This window comes from Myotis myotis, unplaced genomic scaffold (assembly GCF_014108235.1).
Source record: "Myotis myotis isolate mMyoMyo1 unplaced genomic scaffold, mMyoMyo1.p scaffold_m19_p_11, whole genome shotgun sequence".
In the NCBI taxonomy this organism is placed as follows: domain Eukaryota; kingdom Metazoa; phylum Chordata; class Mammalia; order Chiroptera; family Vespertilionidae; genus Myotis; species Myotis myotis.
In genome coordinates, this window is record NW_023416315.1 from 12,936,345 (window position 1) to 12,958,052 (window position 21,708).

The 21,708-nt window shown below is 40.5% G+C and overlaps 1 protein-coding gene and 1 long non-coding RNA gene across 7 annotated transcripts in view; one reads left to right on the top strand and one right to left on the bottom strand.

Annotated features, from left to right (window-relative positions):
• Nucleotides 1-1,283: 1,283 nt before the first annotated feature.
• LOC118666007 lies at nt 1,284-10,565 on the bottom strand. 4 transcript variants are annotated; one of them, XR_004970799.1, is made up of 3 exons: nt 9,400-10,561; nt 4,028-4,155; nt 1,284-1,333 (listed from the first exon to the last, which is right to left on the bottom strand). It is a non-coding gene; the product is annotated as an uncharacterized LOC118666007 (long non-coding RNA). The 4 variants fall into 4 exon arrangements; XR_004970797.1 differs by lacking the exon at nt 1,284-1,333 and adding an exon at nt 2,819-3,229 and having other exon boundaries at nt 9,400-10,559; XR_004970798.1 differs by lacking the exon at nt 1,284-1,333 and having other exon boundaries at nt 2,819-4,155; nt 8,877-10,565.
• Nucleotides 10,566-10,587: 22 nt separating this feature from the next.
• NAMPT (nicotinamide phosphoribosyltransferase) overlaps nt 10,588-21,708 on the top strand; it is a 35,867-nt gene continuing 24,746 nt past the window's right edge. For 2 of the 3 annotated variants that reach the window (XM_036327545.1, XM_036327547.1), the window contains exons 1-3: nt 10,589-10,763; nt 16,318-16,474; nt 18,687-18,790. In XM_036327545.1, the coding sequence (XP_036183438.1) occupies nt 10,707-10,763; nt 16,318-16,474; nt 18,687-18,790 (318 nt within the window). In that variant the 5' untranslated portion in view covers nt 10,589-10,706. Of the gene's footprint in view, nt 10,764-16,317; nt 16,475-18,686; nt 18,791-21,708 lie in introns of all 3 variants that reach the window. The other variant, XM_036327546.1, reaches the window with a different exon arrangement.

The following is a 21,708-nucleotide window of genomic DNA, read 5'->3' on the forward strand; positions in this document are numbered from 1 at the left end:
TGTTCTGTTGTCTTCCAGTACCCTGTATTGATGATACAAAAATCCATTGACATTCTGCTTCTTATTTTTTTGTAAGTAATCTTTCTTTTTACTCTGGGAACTTTTAGAATTTTCTTTTGATCTTAGAGAGAAGAGAAAAAAATCAGCAAGAAAGTATAGTAGATAGGAAACATAAAGGAAAATGTCAGGATATGATCTGACCTGATTGTATGAATGGATTAAATTCCTCTAGCAATTTACAAAAAAAACCCTCTATTTTTTTAAAAAAAATCAAATCATATATATCAAATGAACTACAAAATGTCTGTAGGCTATGCTAAATATAATCAATAAATATTTACTCAAGGGTCTTAGAGTTTACCGACTGGGAACATAGCTAAGCAGAAACCAAGACGTGTCCCAAAGAAGAAAGCAGAGTAAAAAGTTCAGCAGGAATGTTATTACACAGCAATAAGTAAATAACACATGCCAGAAGGCTAATGATCCCTCCCAAAGGGAGGATGACGGAAGTGATGGTGTGTAACTTCTAAGGCTAGGTCATAAAAGACAATGTAGCTTTCCACCTTGCTCACGAAAATATTTGCCCTAGAAGCCTTCAGCCACTATATAGGTATCTGGCTACCTTAAGCTTGGCATGTTGTGAGTAGTCCAAACGAGCACATTTTGGGTGAAAAGGCCCTGGGACTATAAGAAAAAAGAGAAATGCCCAGTTGGTCCTCAATTGTACCAGGACCCTCCTGATTCAGCTCCAGCATCTATCTGACTACAACACAAACACTGAGCCAAAGTGTACATGGCTAAGTCTGTCCTGAATTCCTGACCCACAGAAACAGAGAGACAGCATGTTTTTTTTTTAAGTGCAGGGTGTCTTATAGTCGACAGGCAGAGTACGTAAATGCCCTGCTTGCCTCCTTCCACAACCACACCAAACTTACTACTAATCATAAAACAATCCCAGAGAACCACCTGAAGACCAGCTAAACAGAACTCCTATAACTAAGGAAGTAAAGAATAAGCCACATGGAGACTAATAGGAGGGTCGAAGACATGAAACAGTTTGGTCCCACACCCATGTTTGGCCATTAAGAATCAGGAGTGATGGACACAGACACCAGGGGGGTAAGGGCATGAGCGGGAGGTGGGGGGGAGCAAGGGGCGGGTAAGGACACATATGTAATACCTTAATCAATAAAGAAAAAATAGAATCAGGAGTGAGCCCAACTGGGTGGCTCAGTTGGTTGGAGAGTGGCCCCATGCACCAAAAAGATGTTGCAGATTTGATTCCCCAATCAGTGATTCCCTCTCATCATTGATGTTTCTCTCATCTTCCTCTCTGAAATCAATAAAAAAAATTGTTTAAACAGAAAAAAAAAAAAAACAAATAAAAGAAAGCAGCATGGAAAGTTCTTTCACAGAAGAATCCTAACAAGGAACTGTTATGGTGTATAAACCTTCCCAGAAGATAAGAAAAGATACAAAGCTTCTCAACTCATTCTTTGAGACTATTATAATATAAAACCAGACAAGGATATAGCTTAAGATAAAGAAAATAAAACTCTAAGCTAATGTCACTCCTGAACCTGTGAAAGTTCTAAGTATAATATTAACAAATTGAACATAACAATATATCCTATATAATAAACGGCTAATATGCAAATTGTCCCCTTGGGAGTTCGACCAACCTGGAGTTCAACCACTTGCTATGACGTGCACTGACCACCAGGGGACAGTGCGGAATGAAGGAAGGACCCGGCCAGCTCCCGGCAGCTGGGGAAGGAAGGCCCCGATCGGCCCTGATCACCAGCCAGGCCTAGGGATCATACCCGTGCATGAGGAAGCGGGGTTTATTTCAGATAAACATGGTGCATTCGATATTAGGAAATGATTCCATGTAGTATTTTTGCACTGAAAGATTAAAGGATATAAGCCATGCGATTATTTCAATAGATAGCCAAAATAGAATTTTAGAAAAGTCAACACCCATTCATGTTTAAAAAACTTAAATGCCAGGGCTGACCAGCAACCCCTGAATGACGGATGAACAGGTTTCTCAGACACAGTTTCACTGTCGGGGAGAGGGCTAAGGGGTTTGCCCAGCTGAAGAAGCCAGGCCACCTTGATTGCCTGCCTTGTTAGGCCTTTATTGGAATTTTTATCTTTAGATACAATCAGTAGGGTACATAATCCTGGGAGGACACATGTTTACATTATCCTCTAGACAGGGGCATCCAAGGATTAAGCATGAGGATTCCAGTAAACACCCCAGGGTCTGCATGTGCACAGGCTTGTTTGGAAAGGTCAAGGAATAATTAGGGGCTCCGCCTTCGACACTCCCTTAAGTCTCCCCGAAGTCAGAATTCTAATAAACAGGGCAGGTGGCCTTCCACACACTTCCCCTTTATCAGAATGTCCTCCTTACAACTTTCCAACCAAGTCTCTTGTGCCCCCCAACACTTAAATTCATAGCAAGCTAGAACATGCAAATCAACTTTTATATGCTCCTAAATTCTATAAGTATTTAAGGTAAACTTATGTGTTCATGCTTGTTTAATTTAAAAAATAACAAGCCCTGGCTGGTTTGGTTCAGTGGATGGAGCGTCGGCCTGCAGACTGAAGGCTCCCAGGTTCGATTCTGGTCAAGGGTGTGTACCTTAGTTGCGGGCACATCCCCAGTGGGAGGTGTGCAGGAGGCAGCTGATTGATTTTTCTCTCTCATTGATGTTTCTAACTCTCTATCCCTCTCCCTTCCTCTCAGTAAAAAATCAATAAAATATATTAAAAATAAAAAAATAAAAAATAACAAGTCATGCACAAATGATCAAGTTATATGATCAAATTTATTGCATAATTTCCCAGCTCTTCACTTTTACATCACTTTTTCACAGACTTTGTTACAAGATCAAAAATAATACACACTTCCAAATGTGTAAAAATAATTGGAACGAATAAGTATGATCTGTATAAATTTATTTCCTCTTTGATTTTTAAAACATATTTATATACTAATTAGAATTCAGGGCCAACATAACTCATTACATTTCAGTATACTCACACACATGAATAATTAGTTTGAATAATTTCATTGTAAAGAAACTTGTGAATTCTTAGTAAATATGATGGTTCTGGCAACAGCTTTAAAGTCATTCTTAAAACCTGAATATTCTTGGCACATGAAGAACTACACTAGAATATCCAGAATATGGGTATTCTGTAAGGAAAAGATCATCTTCTGAAAGTGAAAACAGAAAGCAATGAAATTATAACACCAAAAGCTGAAGAAACAGCTTACAAATGTACTGTTGGAAAACTTGGAAGATGACCAATCCCCACATCAAGAACATGGCTCAAATGTCACTAATGTAAAATGAAATGGCACTGTAACTTGCCTGGCACATTGAAATGGTGCTTATGGAATTCGTCACTGTTTTCTAATACTATCCAAGAAGAGGGTGCATTGATTCTAGAAGACAAACAACCCTAACCTTGACAGAAATGTCCCCAGAATTTTTAAAAAGTGAATTTTTAAGACTTAGATGGCTTAATGGAAGTATTTTTTAAGAGGCTCTAACAATCAATGTCTTATTCTGTATCCAGCAAACAAATTATTAACATGCAAACTGGTTTTCAGAGAGAACCTGCTGTACAGGTAACAGGATCCCATTGTCAAGTCAGGTTTATTTCACATTGCAATTACTTTAATTTTCCATCGAAGAGACCAATGTATTGCTTGTCAGTTTAGTTAGTGTTTCTCAGTCCTCTACAGTTCGATCACCTTCGAGCCACTTGATGAAATTCTTTCTGAACCAGTATCTATGGGGCATGCAGTGCACATGCACAACTCAAGAATTCTAATTTCAGAGTAGACCACAAGGATCCCTCTCTGCATGAGGAGCCCCTCAGCCTCATATGAAAAATGGGGGAAAGCTTTTTGGGATTGATGGTATAACTAACACCCTGGACAAAGATGGGATCCAAAATGTCCCCTTGCCTCTCATTACCAGGTATTTTAGGAGAACAGAAAACTCACCACTAGGAAAGAAAGAGATATGTAGTCCAGGCCAAGATAAACAGGTGGTTTCTTCTGGGACCTACAGCCAAGTTCCATGGCAGATGGACTGTGGTTAGACTTCTTCTGGAGGAAAATGTTCTCTCACCCTGTTGTCAGAGAGAAAAACAAGAGGAATAATGGTTAAATGGAGAAAAGAAACTTCTTTTTCTTTTATTGGTGTTATTAGCCAATATCTGAGAACTATACCCATTGGGTCTGCCAGCGTATATGGCCACAGACAAAAGCTGGTAAAATGAGGGAAAAAGTAGTAGAGACGGGAGTCAGAGACCTCTTTTTTGGAAAAGGAAAGAGATGCTGTGATAACTGGGAAACGGAGGTTTTTGTTTTGTTTTATTTTTTCTTTCAAATGAGAGAGGTTCAAATATGTTTATATGCCAAGGAGAAGTCAAGAGAAAGGGGGTGTCTGAAGGTTCAGAAGAGAGAAGGTGTGATGACTAATGAACAGGCCCTAAGGAGAGAGGTGGGGATATGGGATGGATCCAGAGTACAGGTGAGAGAGATTTACCAGGCTCTTTCCTTGAGCCTGAAGAAAAAAAGAAAACATGCGTGGGTATCTACATATGTCAGGGTAAACCTGGTCATGCTATGGTAACAGCCTCCAAAATCTTCATGGCTTACAAGAAAGGTTTATTTCATATACTACATGGCCAGGGCAAGTTGGCTCTGATTGGGTCCACATTTCAGGATTTAGGCATGTGGATCAGGCCCTCACTGGAATACTGCCATCTTTGTGACAGAAAGAAAAGAGAGAATGGCAAATCATGCATCAGTGCTTACAGCTTCTGCTGGGAAGTGATGCACAACACATCACATCAGTTCACATTTCATGGCTAAGGCAACTCCCGTGATCATGCCTGAGTTCAATAGCACGGGCACATAGGAGAGGAATGAGGAATATGGGTGAGCAATACAATAGAGAGGGGCTTTGAATATGGGCAAACAATGCAGTCTATCACAAGATCCATCCTGCTTTTGTTGGTGATAGAAGTTGCTCCTTCATTCATTCAATAAATATTTATTAAGCACTCCTGCTTGCCTTAATCCCAGCCTCTAACGATCATTGATCTTCTTTCATTGTAGAACTTCTACAATTTTAAAAATGAAATCATACAGTATGTAGCCTTTCATGTTTAACTTCTTCAAGAAAACTAATCTTCTGTGGAGGCTATGAAAACAACTTACAGGTTAAAAAAGGCAAGGAAAGTAGTAAGGCTCACCAGTCTGAGTGCCCACGTACTTTGGCTTCATCCTAAATACCAATTCCCAGGAAAAATTGAGTCTTATGTGCTGGTTATATTTTTCTAGAACTCATTAAAATAATTACTAATGTTAAAAATGTTAATTTGAGCACATCTCAGATAAGCAAGCCTCACTTAGGAAAACACTTCATTAAAAGATCTTGACCACCTTTTTTACTTCTAAACTCTCATTCTCTCAATCATTAATTTTGGCCATTGAGTCTTAAATAAAGTGGCCATTAGCAAAATGTATAAGTAATTATAACTCCCAAATCTCCACATATAGCATCATAACATGCAAGTCCACATTTACTTTACTTTTAAAGATAAATTCAAACCTTTTTCTTTTTGCTTTCTACCTTTATTTCCCATTTTATTTGGTTGGGATAAGAAAAATTTGTTTGGATATAATGGAAACCAAAAACACAATAAAGGTGGGAAGATTGAGACTTGCCATGCAGCATACATAGATTAGGAAGACGTCCTGCAGAATATGAGATTTCAAGAAGGTTCTAGAACTGGAACTTTGCTAGCCAGGGCTTATGCACTCTAATGTAATTGGGAGAACTCTACAGGAAGAGTTCTATGGTTGTAACTCCCCTTTCCTTAACTTCCTTTCCCCCCCTTATATAAATACTCCTCTATCTTCGCACATAGGCCAGAATGTGCATGTAGCTTGCTATGTCTGCTTGTACTGGGTTGCAATCCTTTTCTTTTTCCCAAATAAATCCTTTTTGGTGATGAAACACCTGGTTGATATTAATATTCAGTTGAACACAAAAATAAACTCAAAATGGATAAAGGACTTAAATATACGACGGGAAACCATACAAATACTAGAAGAATCCAAAGGCAACAAAATCTCAGACATATGCCGAAGCAATTTCTTCACCGATATAGCTCCTAGGGCATTGGAAACTAAAGAGAAAATAAACAAATGGGACTACATCAAAATAAAAAGCTTCTGCATAGCAAAAGAAACCATCAACAAAACAAAAAGAAAACCCACTGGGTGGGAAAACATATTTGCCAACGTCATATCTGATAAGGGCCTAATCTCCAAAATTTATAGGGAACTCATACAACTTAATAAAAGGAAGATAAACAATCCAATCAAAAAATGGGTAAAGGATCTAAATAGACACCTTTCAAAAGAGGACATTCAGAAAGCCAAGAGACATATGAAACATGCTCAAAGTCACTAATCATCCCAGAGATGCAAATCAAAACAACAATGAGGTACCATCTCACACCTGTCAGACTGGCTATCATCAACAAATCAACAAACGACAAGTGCTGGAGAGGATGTGGAGAAAAAGCAACCCTCCTGCACTGCTGGTGGGAATGCAGACGGGTGCAGCCACTATGGAAGACAGTATGGAGTTTCCTCAAAAAACTACAAATGGAACTCCCATTTGACCCTGTGATCCCACTTCTAGAAATATATCCCAAGAAACCAGAAACACCAATCAGAAAGGATATATGCACCCCTATGTTCATAGCAGCACAATTCACCATAGCTAAGATCTGGAAACAGCCTAAGTGCCCATCTGTAGATGAAAGGATTAGAAAACAGTGGTACATCTACACGATGGAATACTATGCTGCTGTAAAAAAGAAGGAACTCTTACCATTTACAACAGCATGGATGGAACTGGAGAGAATTATGCTAAGTGAAATAAGCCAGTGAATGAAGGAAAAATACCACATGATCTCACTCATTTCTGGATAATAAAGACCATTATAAACTTATGAACAAAAATAGATACAGAGGCAGAGCTGCCTCGAACAGACTGTCAAACTACAGCAGGAAGGCCGGGGAGGGTAGGAGGGCAGGAGGGGGGTGGGTAAGAGATCAACCAAAGGACTTGTATGCATGCATATAAGCATAACCAATGGACATAAGACACTGGGGGGTAGGGGAGGCCAGGGGATTGTCAAGGGCGGGGGGGAAAAGGAGACATATGTAATACTCTTTGTAATACTTTAAGCAATAAAAAAAAAAAAATTCAGTTGAAAACAGGAACATTTTGCAACATAATGCCTGTAGAAGACCCATGTAGGTGCAGTAATTCTTCCCCTATGTGGATTACTGTATCCGTTTCCATTAAACCACTTTCTTTCCCAGTTACTCTGACACTTCCATACTTTTAGGGTAAGAGTCATCAGTTTTCTGTGTGTCTCTGTGATTGTAGAGGACCCAGCAGCCTGAGTTATTAAAGAGTGCTTCAGAGATGGTTAGCAGATAATCGGATCTATGAAAACCCTTTCTGTAGATGAGGCCTTTTCTTTAGCAAATTAGAACTCTAACAGAGGTTTGAATAAGGAAAAGGTCTAACCAATTAAAAAGTTCCTTTGTTATTGTCTGTCTTTGTGGTCATTGTTGCTGCTTGGTAAGGCTAGAGGGAGTTTTGAAGGTTGATGGATAGGAACAGCAGGGTGATAGATAGGAACAGCGTCATGACTTGCAGCGTCATGTGGGTGAGCCCCACATCTATTTCTCCAGTGTTTTTTTACTGAGATGAAATCAGGTCAGGTTGGAATTCTGAGGCAACTTAGAAATACAAAAGTGTACCAAAGGCTGTCTGGAAGGGTATGTAGGAACAGGAATGGTGTAGCAACACCCACTTGGCTTGATCAAATGGACGGTGTCCAGGCCCTCTGTGGGATGTAAACGCGGAGCTGGATGCCCAATCCACCCAGCTTAGATTAATCCAGGGCTTTGAATAAAGGGGCGGGTCCATTTGAGTCTTTGTACTTGTCGGGTTTTGTCATGTTGTAAGGACCTATGAGAAACAGTTTCTCAGACTTTCCTACATGCTACTAGGTATGCTAGCTGTTATTCTTTTTAAAATGTTTTAATTGATTTCAGAGAGAGGAAGAGGGGGGGAGAGAGAAACATCCATGAGAGAAAACATCAATCAGCTGCCTCCTGCACCTCCCCCCACGCCCCCAGGATTGAGCCCCCAACCAGGAATCAAACTGTGACCTCCTAGTTCATAGATCAAAGCTTATCCAATGAGCCACACTGTCCGGGTTAAACTGTCTTTCAAGGAAGGCCATTTCAAAATGAAATCGTGACTTTGTATATGGTGATGATTTCATAGTTCTAGTTCTAAACCCTGATTAATTCAAAATTGGTCCTGCTTACACACGTAGTTTCATATAGAGCAGTGGTTCTCAACCTTCTGGCCCTTTAAATATAGTTCCTCATGTTGTGACCCAACCATAAAATTATTTTCGTTGCTACTTCATAACTGTAATGTTGCTACTGATAAGAATGGTAATGTAAATATTTGATATGCAGGATAGTCTTAGGCGACCCCTGTGAAAGGGTCGTTTGACCGCCAAAGGGGTCGCGACCCACAGGTTGAGAACCGCTGATATAGAGTGTGCCTAATTCTATCATAGACAAATGGTGATTTCTATTGGTAACATGACTGCATTTTCCTCTGGAGATTGCTGTAAGGGTTTAAGTCACTAATATGTGAACAGGTCTATGACTGTCCCTACATTTAACATGTCAGTGTAATAACATTTTTACCTGTACTGATATTAAACTTTCTCACCTTAAAACTTCCAATTCAATTCAAATACTGCAAGATCGAAGTTTATTTTGCTTTTTAAAAACAAAAACGGTACCATAAACAAAGCCCACTTTGTAATTAGAATCCTTTCCCCCTTGTATAAGGCAGCATAGAAAAATGGTGTTATACGAACATGGATTCCAAGAAGCTAAGCAAAAATAATTTGTCACTTAAGTAGGCTATGAAAATTTTAAATGAATAAAGAAAAAAAGCACCAAACTGAAAGGGACAAAAAGGGTCATTTTCCTTCTCTGAACTGCACTGCTTGAACTAAATTAACAAAATCTCCCAAAGTAAAAATATTTAAGTAATTTATTTGCATGCTCTTAAAAGTACTTTTCCCCAGTAAATACCGGGTCAACAAAAACAAAAAAACAACTGCTTCTTTGTTTTATTTTAAACCTTGTTGCTGAAAATAATTCTAAGTGTATCGGTATTATTTACTACTTTAGTGAGTGTCTAGCGACATCCCGCCCCTTCTGTGAATTTTGACTATGGAATCTACCTATAGATGGAGGCAAATGTCAAGAATCTGCAGGGACTCCAGAACACAGCTGGACCACCGTCACTTCTGACTGAAGAGGTCTACGTTTTCTTGTGATGAATCTCTCTCAAGTCACACTCCTCTCTTCACCCATAAAATAAGACTTCCACCAACTTGAAGGACAGTCTATAAAGTCCCTGTATCCGTTTCCATTAAACCACCTTCTTCCCAGCTACCTGTGTCTTGTAAAACCTAAACCTTAAAATTAAAAACAAAACAAAACAGGAATTGACTGCGTTGACAAAGGGAATCGTAGTTTTACGCAAAAATGCAACCCCATACGAGCAAATGGACGGTTGCATCTGAAGTCATCCGACTGGTCACTTGCGTCTTCATGTGGAGGTTTCCCAAGAGTTAACGATCGTAACCAGGATCAGTCAGTTTCGCACCGTCCAAGGCTCGGCCGTTGCCCTTTACCTCTAGGCAACGTTTGTTTCAATCAGGTCTTGTCTCCTCATTTTCTGTGAGGACGGAATTCATCCCCTGCCTTTCGGTGCAGGCGATTTTTTCCGGGAAAATTAAAACATCCCTCCAGGGATCAAAGAGCTCCACCGTAGAGCCGGAGGAAGGCGGGGCCCACGTGTCCGATCGGAGGGCCCTCAGCCCCGTTCCTCGCCGGAGGCCTGCAGCTGCCAGAACGAGGCTTCGGGGTCAGGAGACCAGGGGGATGGCGGCCACAGGCTCGGTCCTCCCGCCACGCCGGGGACAACACAACGGGAGTAACCGCGGGACGGAGCGACAGGCAGTGGCGCGACTGCAGGACTCAGAACACGGGCCAGGACTGGGCACGGCAGGAAGGGGTCCGCGAGGCTGGCGCACCGGGACTGCAGGAGCAGCGAGGCTACCCGGGAAACGAAACCCCGGGTCACGGGCCCGGGCGGCCCACGGCCTCCGGCCGCCCGGGGTGGGCGTTCCCCGAAAGGAGCGCGTGCCTCACGTCCTCCCCGCCGGCCTCGCCCCCGCGCACTGCGCACGCGCGCCCCGCCCCGCCCTGGCGCCCGCCTCCACCCCTGGGCGGTGGGCGGGGCGAGGGCCGAGGTGAGGCCGTCCGACTCCCGGCTGCGTGCGCGCGAGCCGCCGCCACCCCCGCCGCGTCAGGGCCGCCGGCCCGCCCTCCTGAGGCCCCGCCCCCGCGCTCCGTTTCCCCTCACCTCCCCCTCCGGCCGAGCGGTGACTTAAGCAACAGAGCGCGGTGAAGCCCATTTTTCCTCCCTCCTCGCTGCGGCGCTGGGCAGCCCCCCCGGTACGCGGTCGCCACTCCGGCCGAGATGAATGCTGCGGCAGAAGCCGAGTTCAACATCCTCCTGGCCACCGACTCCTACAAGGTAAGGCGGGGGCGGGGGCAGGTGAGGGAGAGGAGAGGCGCCGGGGGGCGAGCGCGGGGCGGTGGGGTCGGGGGCGGCCGGTCTGGGGGCGTGCGCCGGGCCGCCCCGAGGGAAGGTGCGGGCGGCGGCGCGGGCAGGTGAAGCTGGCGGCGCCTGGGGAAGGAGGTGGATGGAGGAGGGATGGAGGGATGGACGGCAGGAGGCGGGGCCTGGCGGTGCGTGGTGGGGGGGCGCGGCGAGGGGCTGAGGCGGGCCCGGCCGGCGCTGCCGGCTCGCGGGCTCTCCCTGCGCCCGGGGCTCGGGGCTCGGGGCTCGGGGCTCGGGGCTCGGGGCTCGGGGCTCGGGGCTCGGGTCGGCGCGGCGGGCGCGGGCCCGGCTGGCTGGGGCGTCTCCGGCCGAGCGGACGCCTGACCCAGGACCTCGGCCTTTTGGCGCCGGGCCGGGCTGGGCGAGGACTCGCCCGAGGAGCGGTCAGTTAAGTAACAGCCCCTGGGACTCGGCGGCGGAGAGGAGCGGGGTTGGAGAAGGGGGGCTCCCGGCTCAGCCATTCCAGGCGGATTCTGCCCCTTTGCGGAGAGGGTGTGGCGAGGTCCTGCAGGGGTCCCGGGCGCCGGCCCGTGGCTCGGTCCCGAGGACGCTGGGGTGCCCCCGGCCGCCCGGGTTTCTCCGCTCCGCTGCACGGGCTCCGCTGCCGATCACTCCTGAGCTTTAACCCCTGGGTGCTCGCCAAGGCCGACCTGCCCTTCCTCACCCCGCTCAGGCCACCACGGGATTTCTGTGAAACGGAAAGTGAAACACGACAAGTTCAATGAACTGCTGCAGTGTTAATTCTGGGGAGTGTATAAGCGTCTTGGACTGTTGCATGCATAGCTGCCCCATTACTTTTCTTTGAAACACACACGTTAGTGAAGGAAAGAATGATGGGAAGAATCTGCCAGATGTTGACTCCCCTGCTTTCTGGGTGCCGTTAGATATCACGGCGGTAACAGAACTCGCTCTGTGACCTTGGGTATGTCACCCCCTGTGCTCTTTTATGTGCATGGCATTGTTCAAGTGTTGGCTTGTGATTACTTGTTAGAAGTGAAAAAATTACAACTGGAAAAGTGGGTTAGTAGTAGTTGTCGTTGGTCATGTGATCCACTGTGGTAGGAAAGTTCTTGGAAAGATAAATCAACCTGGTGGGAAATCTAGAACCCAGGAGCAAGTTAGACTTTGCGCTCACAGAATTATTTTATGCAGCTTAACTATTTCTCATACTTCTCTTTAAATGTCATGCTTGGGGTTACAAATTTTAGAAGCTTATCTTTTCATGAAGTGCATCAATTACATAACTGAAATTAAGTTTTATTAAAAGAGCTACATTTTCCTGTGTGCCTGTTTTTTATGACACATATATTTATGTACTGTAGTGCTCTGTTAGCTACAGGAAGGCCATACCAGTTTAGGAAACATTTTTAGTGGAAAAGGTTTGCTGAAGATATTATGAGAGATTTCTTTTCTCTTCATCTGTAAATAATTTTAAAGTTATTGTGGAGCCATTTTCTCTAATAATCTAAGTCAAAATAGTGCTTTAAAAAATATGATTTGGCCCTAGCCAGTTTGGCTCAGTGGATAGAGCATGGGCCTGCAGGCTAAAGAGCCCCAGGTTCAATTCTGGTCAAGGGCACATGCCTGGGTTGTGGGCTTGATCCCCAGTGGGGGGCGTACAGGAGGCAAGCCGATCAGTGATTTTCTCTCATCATTGATGTTTCTATCTCTCTCTCCCTCTCCTTTCCTCTCTGAAATCAATAAAATATATAAAAGGATTTGAGCTCCCTTTTTGTAGTTCACTTTGATTTTGAATACTATGAAACTTTTTGTTAGTATTGCTTAACATTTCTTAAACTGAGCTCTCAATTTCTAGTCTACCCATTCATTCCAAGGCCTTCCACATCTCAGTAAATGGCAGCATTTACCCAGGTGCTCAACCCAAACATTTAGGAGACATCCTTAATTCCTCCCCCTCCTTATCCTCCAGATCTAATCTATCAACCTAATTTCCCTTTACCTCCTAAGATATTGAGCCATTTCACTCACCTAGCCTTGTCTTTAGCAGTAGCCTCTCACCTGATGCCCCTCTTCCACTCTGGTCACCCTGTAGTCCAGTGGTTCTCAACCTTGGCTGCACATTAGGATCACCTGGGAATCTTTTTAAAATCCTGATTTCTGGGCCTCATCCTCCGGAAATTCTTTTTGTTACTAATGATGAGGTCCAGAAATCAGGATTTTAAAAAGATTCCCAGGTGATCCTAATGTGCAGCCAAGGTTGAGAACCACTGCTGTAATCCGTTCTCCACCTCACTGCCAAGTTATTCTTGTAAAATGTAAATCACCCAGCTTAAAACATACTAATGGCTTCCCTTTGCACTTGATATAAATTCAAGCTCCTTGTTGTAGCCCATAAGCCTTACCTGTTCTTGTCTCAGCATCTCTCTCTGACTTCAGGACCATGTACCTCTTCCTCCTCCCCATTCTCTAAGCACCAACCACTCTAACCTTCATTCTTTTCTGTCCCTTGAGTCAAGTTATTTCATATCTCCTTGTCATTTAGGTTTTGCTCACATGTCACCATCTCAGAGAAGCCTTCTGGCCTCCCATTTAAAGTACTCTCCCAGGCTCCCTTTAGCCCACCATTTTCTTTTCATTTTTCATAGCATTCATCCAAACCTGACATTATTTTGCTTGTTATTTTCTGACTTTTCAGTCTTCTTTAGCCCTATGAGGATAGAAACTACTTTAGTCTATTTATTTCTCTGTCCTCAATATCTGAAACATTGCCTGATATATAGTAGATACAGCATATACAGGGTGGGGCAAAAGTAGGTTTATAGTTATGAGTCCAGGAAACAATTTATTCTTGTATTACATATTCATTATTGAATTATTTCCCATATGAACAACTGTAAACCTACTTTGCCCTGCCCTGTATATTTGTGGATGAATGAACTATTTATAAAATAATCTGTTGATTTCAGTTTCTGCTATATCATCTCAATTTCTGGTGAAGGTTTCAAGGGGTTCAGAGTGACCAGTTTAGCAGAAAGTAAAATGAAGAGGGCAGAAAACCTAGCAAAACTAGAATTACTATAAATCAGCCATTGGCTGTATTTTTAGAATAATATTTACTAAGAAGCTCTATATAAAATGTTTTCCCTTAAAACAATGTTATATGCCAAGATAAATAGATCTGAACATACGCTTTTGTTCTTCTGTAAAAGTATTGGGTGATAGCAGTAAATTATGGTTCGTGTTTAATTACCTGAGAGTTTACTTAGAGGACTTAAATTTTTTAGCTCAATTCTAAAACTATTCTCCTAAGTTTTTCCAAAGAAGATTTTAGAAGTCACTTCATTTCTAATTTAGCAGCCTAGATAATTTTGTGTTTTTAATGACATTTTTTTTCCAGAGGAGACATTCTGAATATTTATGCACAGTTTTGAAGTACCATAATTAAAGAACACAGCCAAAGTAAAAAACTAAAACTGTACCTATAAGATCAAAAATTTTTAATATACTTTTAGACCAAGATGGATTTACATAGTTTAGGGACATTTCCATTTAACTTTAGACTGCTTGGTCTACTTAGAAGATGAAAATAATTCATTTGTGTTTTGATACTTTTAAATCTATATAGAAAAAGTAAATTTATAAAGATGCACCATTAAGTATCTGAACTGTAAAGAAGGTCAAACTATTGAGAGTCACAACTATGAATCTGCCTTTCATAAACTTGCCTGATGCAATCTAGATCCTTATTCATATTTTACTTCATCATAATTGAGTTTTCTTCTGTCCCACTGCTTATTCCCATTAAAGTATTTGGAGTTATTTATATTGTAAACTGGACATTTTCATTTTTATATACACCTTAGATACGTTTTTAGTGGTATCTTTTTTCTAATCAGTTTTATAAGTAATTGAAATAGTGATAATTTATTACTAAGGTATTCATATATATGTATGTATAGTTATAGATATAAATGTTGTTTTTTAACGTTTTTACTGAATTTTAGAGAGAGGAAGGGAGAGGGAGAGAGATAGAAACATCAATGATAGACACATCGATCAGCTGCCTCTTGCATGCTCCCTACTGGAGATCGAGCCTGCAACCTGGGCATTTGCCCTGACTGGGAATTAAACCCTGACCTCCTGGTTCTTAGGTCAACACTCAACCATTGAACCATACCGGCTGGGCTAGTTGTTGTTTTGCATTTTAGTGAATTGCCTAATAGATTGATTTAAGTGCTCTGGACATAATAGTAGTATCAGTCCCTGGGTTTTAATCTGAAAGAAACTAGCAAATACTTCTAGATATTGATAAGGCCTCCCTATACCTTGTGGTATATAGGTAATCCATCATATGTGAGCGAAACAGTTCTAATTCTGTTGCCTGACTTAGGCAATCAGGCCACATATTAATATAAAGATTACCTATAAGGAACATGAGGGTGCTATTTTTATAGATTTGCAAGTTACTTTTATTAAAGAGGAAACTAAAATATTTTTTAAATTTGTGGGGGGTTTTTGCCCTCTCTACAGAGTATATTCATTTTAGATGAATGGTTAATGTTTACAGTGGTCATCCATGAACTTTGGTCTGCAAAGATTTATTCCACCATTAACCTGAATCACCACCCAATTAAGGCATTAATACTCTTTCAACTGGGCAAATAAATACACATTATTCTTCCAGTTATTTTTTATTGGTAAATGTTTTAACCACATTGAAATAGAATAAAATTCAAATTATAATGAGCACTCACTTTATTTTTTCTTGAAACAAAAACAGGTAATTTTTCACCAGTGACTTTTACTCAATTTGATGGAAATTTGTGATAATACCTCTTTATATTTTTAAGCTTATAAGGGTTTGATGTATTACATAGGCATTTCTTTCACAACTCAGAAGTAATTTGAGCAAAAGGAAAGACTACAAAACAAAATTTTTTTTGCTGCTGCTGCTTCTTTTGCTTTCATTCAGGTTTTCAGTGTCACTGTGAAGACCAGAAGAGGTCGTTCTCATTATCTCATTATACAGATGAAGAAGTAGAGTCCTGGGAAATCATGACTGTTGACTTATCAAACACACTACATTTAGATAGTAATAGGACCAAATTTTGCTTTCAGCTCATTCTTTTATATCGTGTATGTGCGCTCCCCCGGCCCCCGCTAAGGCAGCTACATCTCTCTTCCCTTGAATGAAAACTGTTCCCTGAGATCAAATAAGGTTACCTGTCTTTGTACTGTACCAGGTGTGCAGCGTAGAGACCTTTTACTTCCTTAAGTTCATCTGCTTGTTTATAAAAGTTAATACTCTCTTGTGGTTTTGAATTTAAGACACTGAACTATTAAAAGTATCTTAATAAGTATTTCTTATTTTTGGAGCCAGGAAAAGGAGCTGATCAATTGCAAATAAGCATAATTTCTCTGGTTTTAAATAATTTCAAGCCCTTTCCTTTGTGATTTATAGTCTATTCTTCTCATGTTTTCTGACTCAAGTATTTCTCTTTTATAGGTTACTCACTATAAACAATACCCACCCAACACAAGCAAAGTTTATTCCTACTTCGAATGCCGTGAAAAGAAGACAGAAAACTCCAAAATAAGGAAGGTGAAATACGAGGAAACAGTATTTTATGGGTTGCAGTACATTCTTAATAAGTACTTAAAAGGTATTATTTGTCCTATAAATTTAAAACAATGCTTTTACATAAAACTTCATAATTTTTCTCCTATTTTATATTCTAGAGGCCCGGTGCATGAAATTTGTGCACGGGGGTGGGGGGTGGTCCCTCAGCCTGGCCTGCACCCTCTCCAATCTGGGACCCCTTGGGGGATGTCCGACTGCCGGTTTAGGCCCGATCCCTATGGGTCAGACATCCCTCTCACAATCTGGGACTGCTGGCTCCTAACCGCTCGCCTGCCTGCCTGCCCCTAGCTGCTTCTGCCTGCCAGCCTGATTGCCCCCTCACCACTCCCCTGCCAGCCTGATTGACGCCGAACTGCTCCCCTGCGGGCCTGATCGTGCCCAACTGCCCTCCCCTGCAGGTCTGGTCACCCGCAACTGCCCTCCCCTGCCAGCCATCTTGTGCTGGCCATCTTGTGATAATGTCACGCGAAGGTGTGATGCCACCTAGGCTTTTATTTTATAGGATTATCTGAAGTAGCATTTTGAATAGTTTAATTTTGATATTTATTTAATTGCTTTAACTACTTTAGGAGTCTTGGAATTTAAAAAACCTTAGAATAATATTTACTAATATTATTAGTAATACATTAATTCTTATATTTTTGTGTGTGCTGGTGTTCTCAATATAAGGAAGATTTTCTGAAACTAATACGTTTAGAAACTAATTTTCTGAAACTAATACGTCTAGAAAAGTCATTAAATGGGGTCTGGTGGGGGCAGGCAAAGGAGGGGGTATGGGGACATCTGTAATGGTGTCAACAATAAAAATAAAGCTAAAAAAATTTTTTTAAGTCACTGATTTTCCAAGGCGAATCTGGTTTGTTAATAGACTTGTCATTAATTCAAAATGAAGGATTTATTATTGGCCTAGGAACTCATTTTGAATTGTGGTAGCAATTATAATTAGAATATTTTTATGCTAGTCAGTTTTACCTTAAAGTCTTATTTTTCAAAACTATCTCTATGAACTTAGTCTCAAATGCATATTAAAGCAGAAAAATCTCCCAAATAATTTCTTTGCCTTTTTACTTGAAAGTCCATTTCTAGTCAGTTTTGTAATTTTATTTCTAGGAGGCAAAACAGTTCCCAAGGGTTTTATATATTGGAAAATTTCATCTCTAGCCTTTTCAAATAAAAAATAATCTTAAAATTGAATACAGATTAAGTTGAATTTTTATTTAATATCCTTTTTCCATAATCTTGGCAATTTTAAGATTAGACTGTTCAGATATGTTATACTACTGAAAACCTACTTGGTATCCAAAGTACTTCTTTTGCAGCAAGACCTCCCAGGATATTTTAAATGAGTTTACTAGTGATCTTACATTGAGAAAGTTACCAAAAGACTGATGTCACACTTCAATTCTACAGGTTAAAAACTTCATATTAGTTATTAATTATAGCAAAAATATATTGATTTCCTATTATAAGCCAGCATTATTCTAAGTGTGTCATATGTTATAACTCATTCAGTCCTCACGACTTATAAGTAGGTACCCTACATTTTTTATCCTCATTTTACAGAAAAAGAAAATTTAAAATATATTTGGGGGGAAAAATGTAGTAATTGTGAAAATTATTGGATTATCTGAAGATATCTTTTAAGAATAAAGTGAGAAGGTTCACCTAGAAAATCATCTGTATCAAAGGCTTACTCTCAAATTTGGAGGGTGTAGAAATTAATAGAGATAGAAAAGATATCTTCTTAGAAGTTAATTCTAGTATTGTGATTTTAAAAAATACTATACATCTTATAATTTCTTCTGCACATTTACTTTTCAAATAAGAAATCAATACACTTAAATTGAGTGATTAAAAGTGCAAATTCAGCCTGGCTGATGTGCTCAGTGGGTGAGCATTGACCTATCAACCAGGAGGTCATAGTTCCATTCCCGGTGTGCGGGTTTGATCCCCAGTATGTGGTGTGCGGGAGGCAGCCAATTAATGATTCTCATCATTGATGTTTCTATCTTTCTCTCTCTCTCTTCCTCTCTGAAATCAATCAATCAACATATATACAAAAGTGCAAATTCATTTTCTGACTTTGCTGTTGAATCTGGATGAGTTATTTGACCTCTTAGTTCTTGTTTTTTTATCCATAGAATGGGTGAAAAGTACAGACATTAATCTTGTGACAGCTCAACAGTTCATAGAATGTCTTTTGAAATGTAAACAAGAAATGTTTATCTTTTTAGGTAAAGTAGTGACCAAAGAGAAGATCCAAGAAGCCAAAGAGGTGTACAAAGAGCATTTCCAAGATGATGTATTTAATGAAAAGGGATGGAACTACATTCTTGAGGTAAAAACTGGTTTCATGGTTTGGTCTACTAATTTGGTTTTACATTTACTTCAAAATTTCTTGTAAAGGAGTTTGAATAGAAGATTAGACTATAATTACAACTCTTTTCTGTCTGTGACCTAAGTATGGTGGCTACTTTAGACATTCTTGTGAAAAGTTAAGGGTAACAGTTAAACTTTTTTTCTGGTTGCCAATCATTAGTGTCTAGACTCTACAGCAAGTTTAATTTGTTATAATATAAATGAACTATAATTTAAATAACTTTTTTTTTTTTTAAGAAAGGTGATTTAACCCTTTCTTTGAAAATACACTAATTTAAAAAGGATGTGGTTAGTTGGCAATTTCAAAATTTAGGTCTATTTTCTTGATTATAGGTTATCTAAGAAAATAGATGCTGTGAATCTATCACTACACAATAATTCTAGGAAATTTCCCTTATTGAATAGTTAAAATGGTTTGGTGCAGATCCATGAAGTTGAATTTTATTCTTTGTTTGTACTGTAATATATCTAGCATGTTTGGAACCATTGCTTAAACTTTGGGTATCCAGAGACATGGGAATTAAGTTGACGTCCTTTGGTGGTTGCTTTTTTTTTATTACAAAGATAGATTGGGAATGGCATCTATTGGCATCTTGTTATGTTAAGTATTAGTTAATTTGCATCTTAAAAATGTATATATTTTTCATTATAGACTATTAAACACAAAATAATTAGAAATACTTTAACTTTCATGCCTATCTGGTAATAATCAAATTTTACTTTTTGTTACTTATGAATCTTTGAAGAAGTCAGGTAAGCACTCTCTACTGTAGTTTTTCCATATTTAAGTAAAATCTGTTGGGTAACTCCTAAACTTACCCCATTTGGTTTTTTTGTGAGTATAATATTAATAGATAAGTTAGGTACTATGCTTATTAATACAACTCCAGTGGCCAGGATGATAAATGTTCTGATTTTATGTTTAGAGAATTTTAGGGATTCATAGGTTCTCTAGAGGTAATCTTATCTAACCCTATTTTATAAGGAAAGTCTGAGACTTGCCCAAGATCTCCTACCTGCTTTTGAAGTCAAGCCAAGACTTCTAAGGCAGTATTCTTTCTGCTATATCTTGAGGCCCTCAGTGCTTCTCATTAAACAGATTTTTTAAAAAATATATTTTTATTTCAGAGAGGAAGGGAGAGGGGGAGAGAGATAGTAAATAGAAACATAAATGATGAGAATCATTGATCAGCTGCTACTGCACACACCCCCACTAGAGACCAAGTCTGCAATCCGGGCATGTGCCCTGACCAGGAATAGACCTGTGACCTCTGGTTTATAGGTTGATGTGCAGCCACTGAGCAACACCAGCCGGGCTAAACAGTTTAAAAAATATATATTTTAGATAAAATATAAATTAAGCTGGTATTGCTTCTTGACCTTTTGAATTTTTTAGAGAGCAGAAGGAAAAGAGAGAGATAGAGAGATAGAAACATCGATGAGAGAGGAACATCATTGATCAGCTGCCTCCTACATGCCCCCTGACAGGGGACTGAGCCTGCAACCTGGGAATGTGCCCTGACCAGGAATTGAACCGGTGGCCTCTTGGTTCCGGGCTCAATGCTCAACCACTAAGCTATATTGGCCGGGCTAAACAGATTTTTAAAATTCTACTTACCTTGTCCCAAATCACATAAATAAACTTAGATATCTGAAACAACTTTCCTTCCTAGCCAAAAGTTAGCCACAACTTTTAGCTTTAAAAGTAGGGAGGCATAATTAAATATCTAGTAACATCCTATGTAGCACATATATTCTCAGCCTAATTTTGGAGAGAATTGTTGCACTTTTGATACTGATAGCCAAAGCTCTAGAAAGTACACTATCTACTACCAAAACAGTTTCAGGTCTACACCAGAATAAAGAGAAAACCTATTTAAGGTTCTTCTACTGGCAGGAATCTCTCTCTGTTTTCTTTCTTTTTTCTGTGTGTGTGTATGTGTGTTATTTTGCTCTTTAATAACGTTACCTCATTTCATCTTTCCATCTTTAGCCTTTCTTTTTTTTTTTTTTTTAATTAAATCTTGTTCAGATTATTACAGTTGTTCCTCTTTTTTCCCCCATAACTCCCCTCCACCCGGTTCCCCTCCCACCCTCCGCTCTCACCCCCAACCCACTGTCCTCATCCATAGGTGCACGATTTTTGTCCAGTCTCTTCCCGCATCCCCCACACCCCTTTCCCCCCAAGAATAGTCAGTCCACTCCCTTTCTATGCCCCTGATTCTATTATAATCACCAGTTTATTCTGTTCATCAGATTATTTATTCACTTGATTTTTAGATTCACTTGTTGATAGATGTGTATTTGTTGTTCATATTTTGTATCTTTACCTTTTTCTTCTTCTTCCTCTTCTTAAAGGATACCTTTTAGCATTCCATATAATACTGGTTTAGTGGTGATGAACCCCGTTAGCTTTTCCTTATCTGTGAAGCTCTATATCTGACCTTCAATTCTGAATGATAGCTTTGCTGGATAAAGTAATCTTGGTTGTAGGTTCTTGGTATTCATCACTTTGAATATTTCTTGCCACTCCCTTCTGGCCTGCAAAGTTTCTGTTGAGAAATCAGCTGACAGCCGTATGGGCACTCCCTTGTAGGTAATTGACTTTTTTTCTCTTGCTGCTTTTAAGATTCTCTCTTTGTCTTTTGCTCTTGGCATTTTAATTATGATGTGTCTTGGTGTGGTCCTCTTTGGATTCCTTTTGTTTGGGGTTCTCTGCGCTTCCTGGACTTGTAAGTCTCTTTCACCAGGTAGGGGAAGTTTTTTGTCATTATTTCTTCAAGTAGGTTCTCTCTCTCTTCTTCTGGCACCCCTGTAATTCAGATGTTGGTACGCTTGAAGCTGTCCCAGAGGCTCCTTACACTATCTTCATATCTT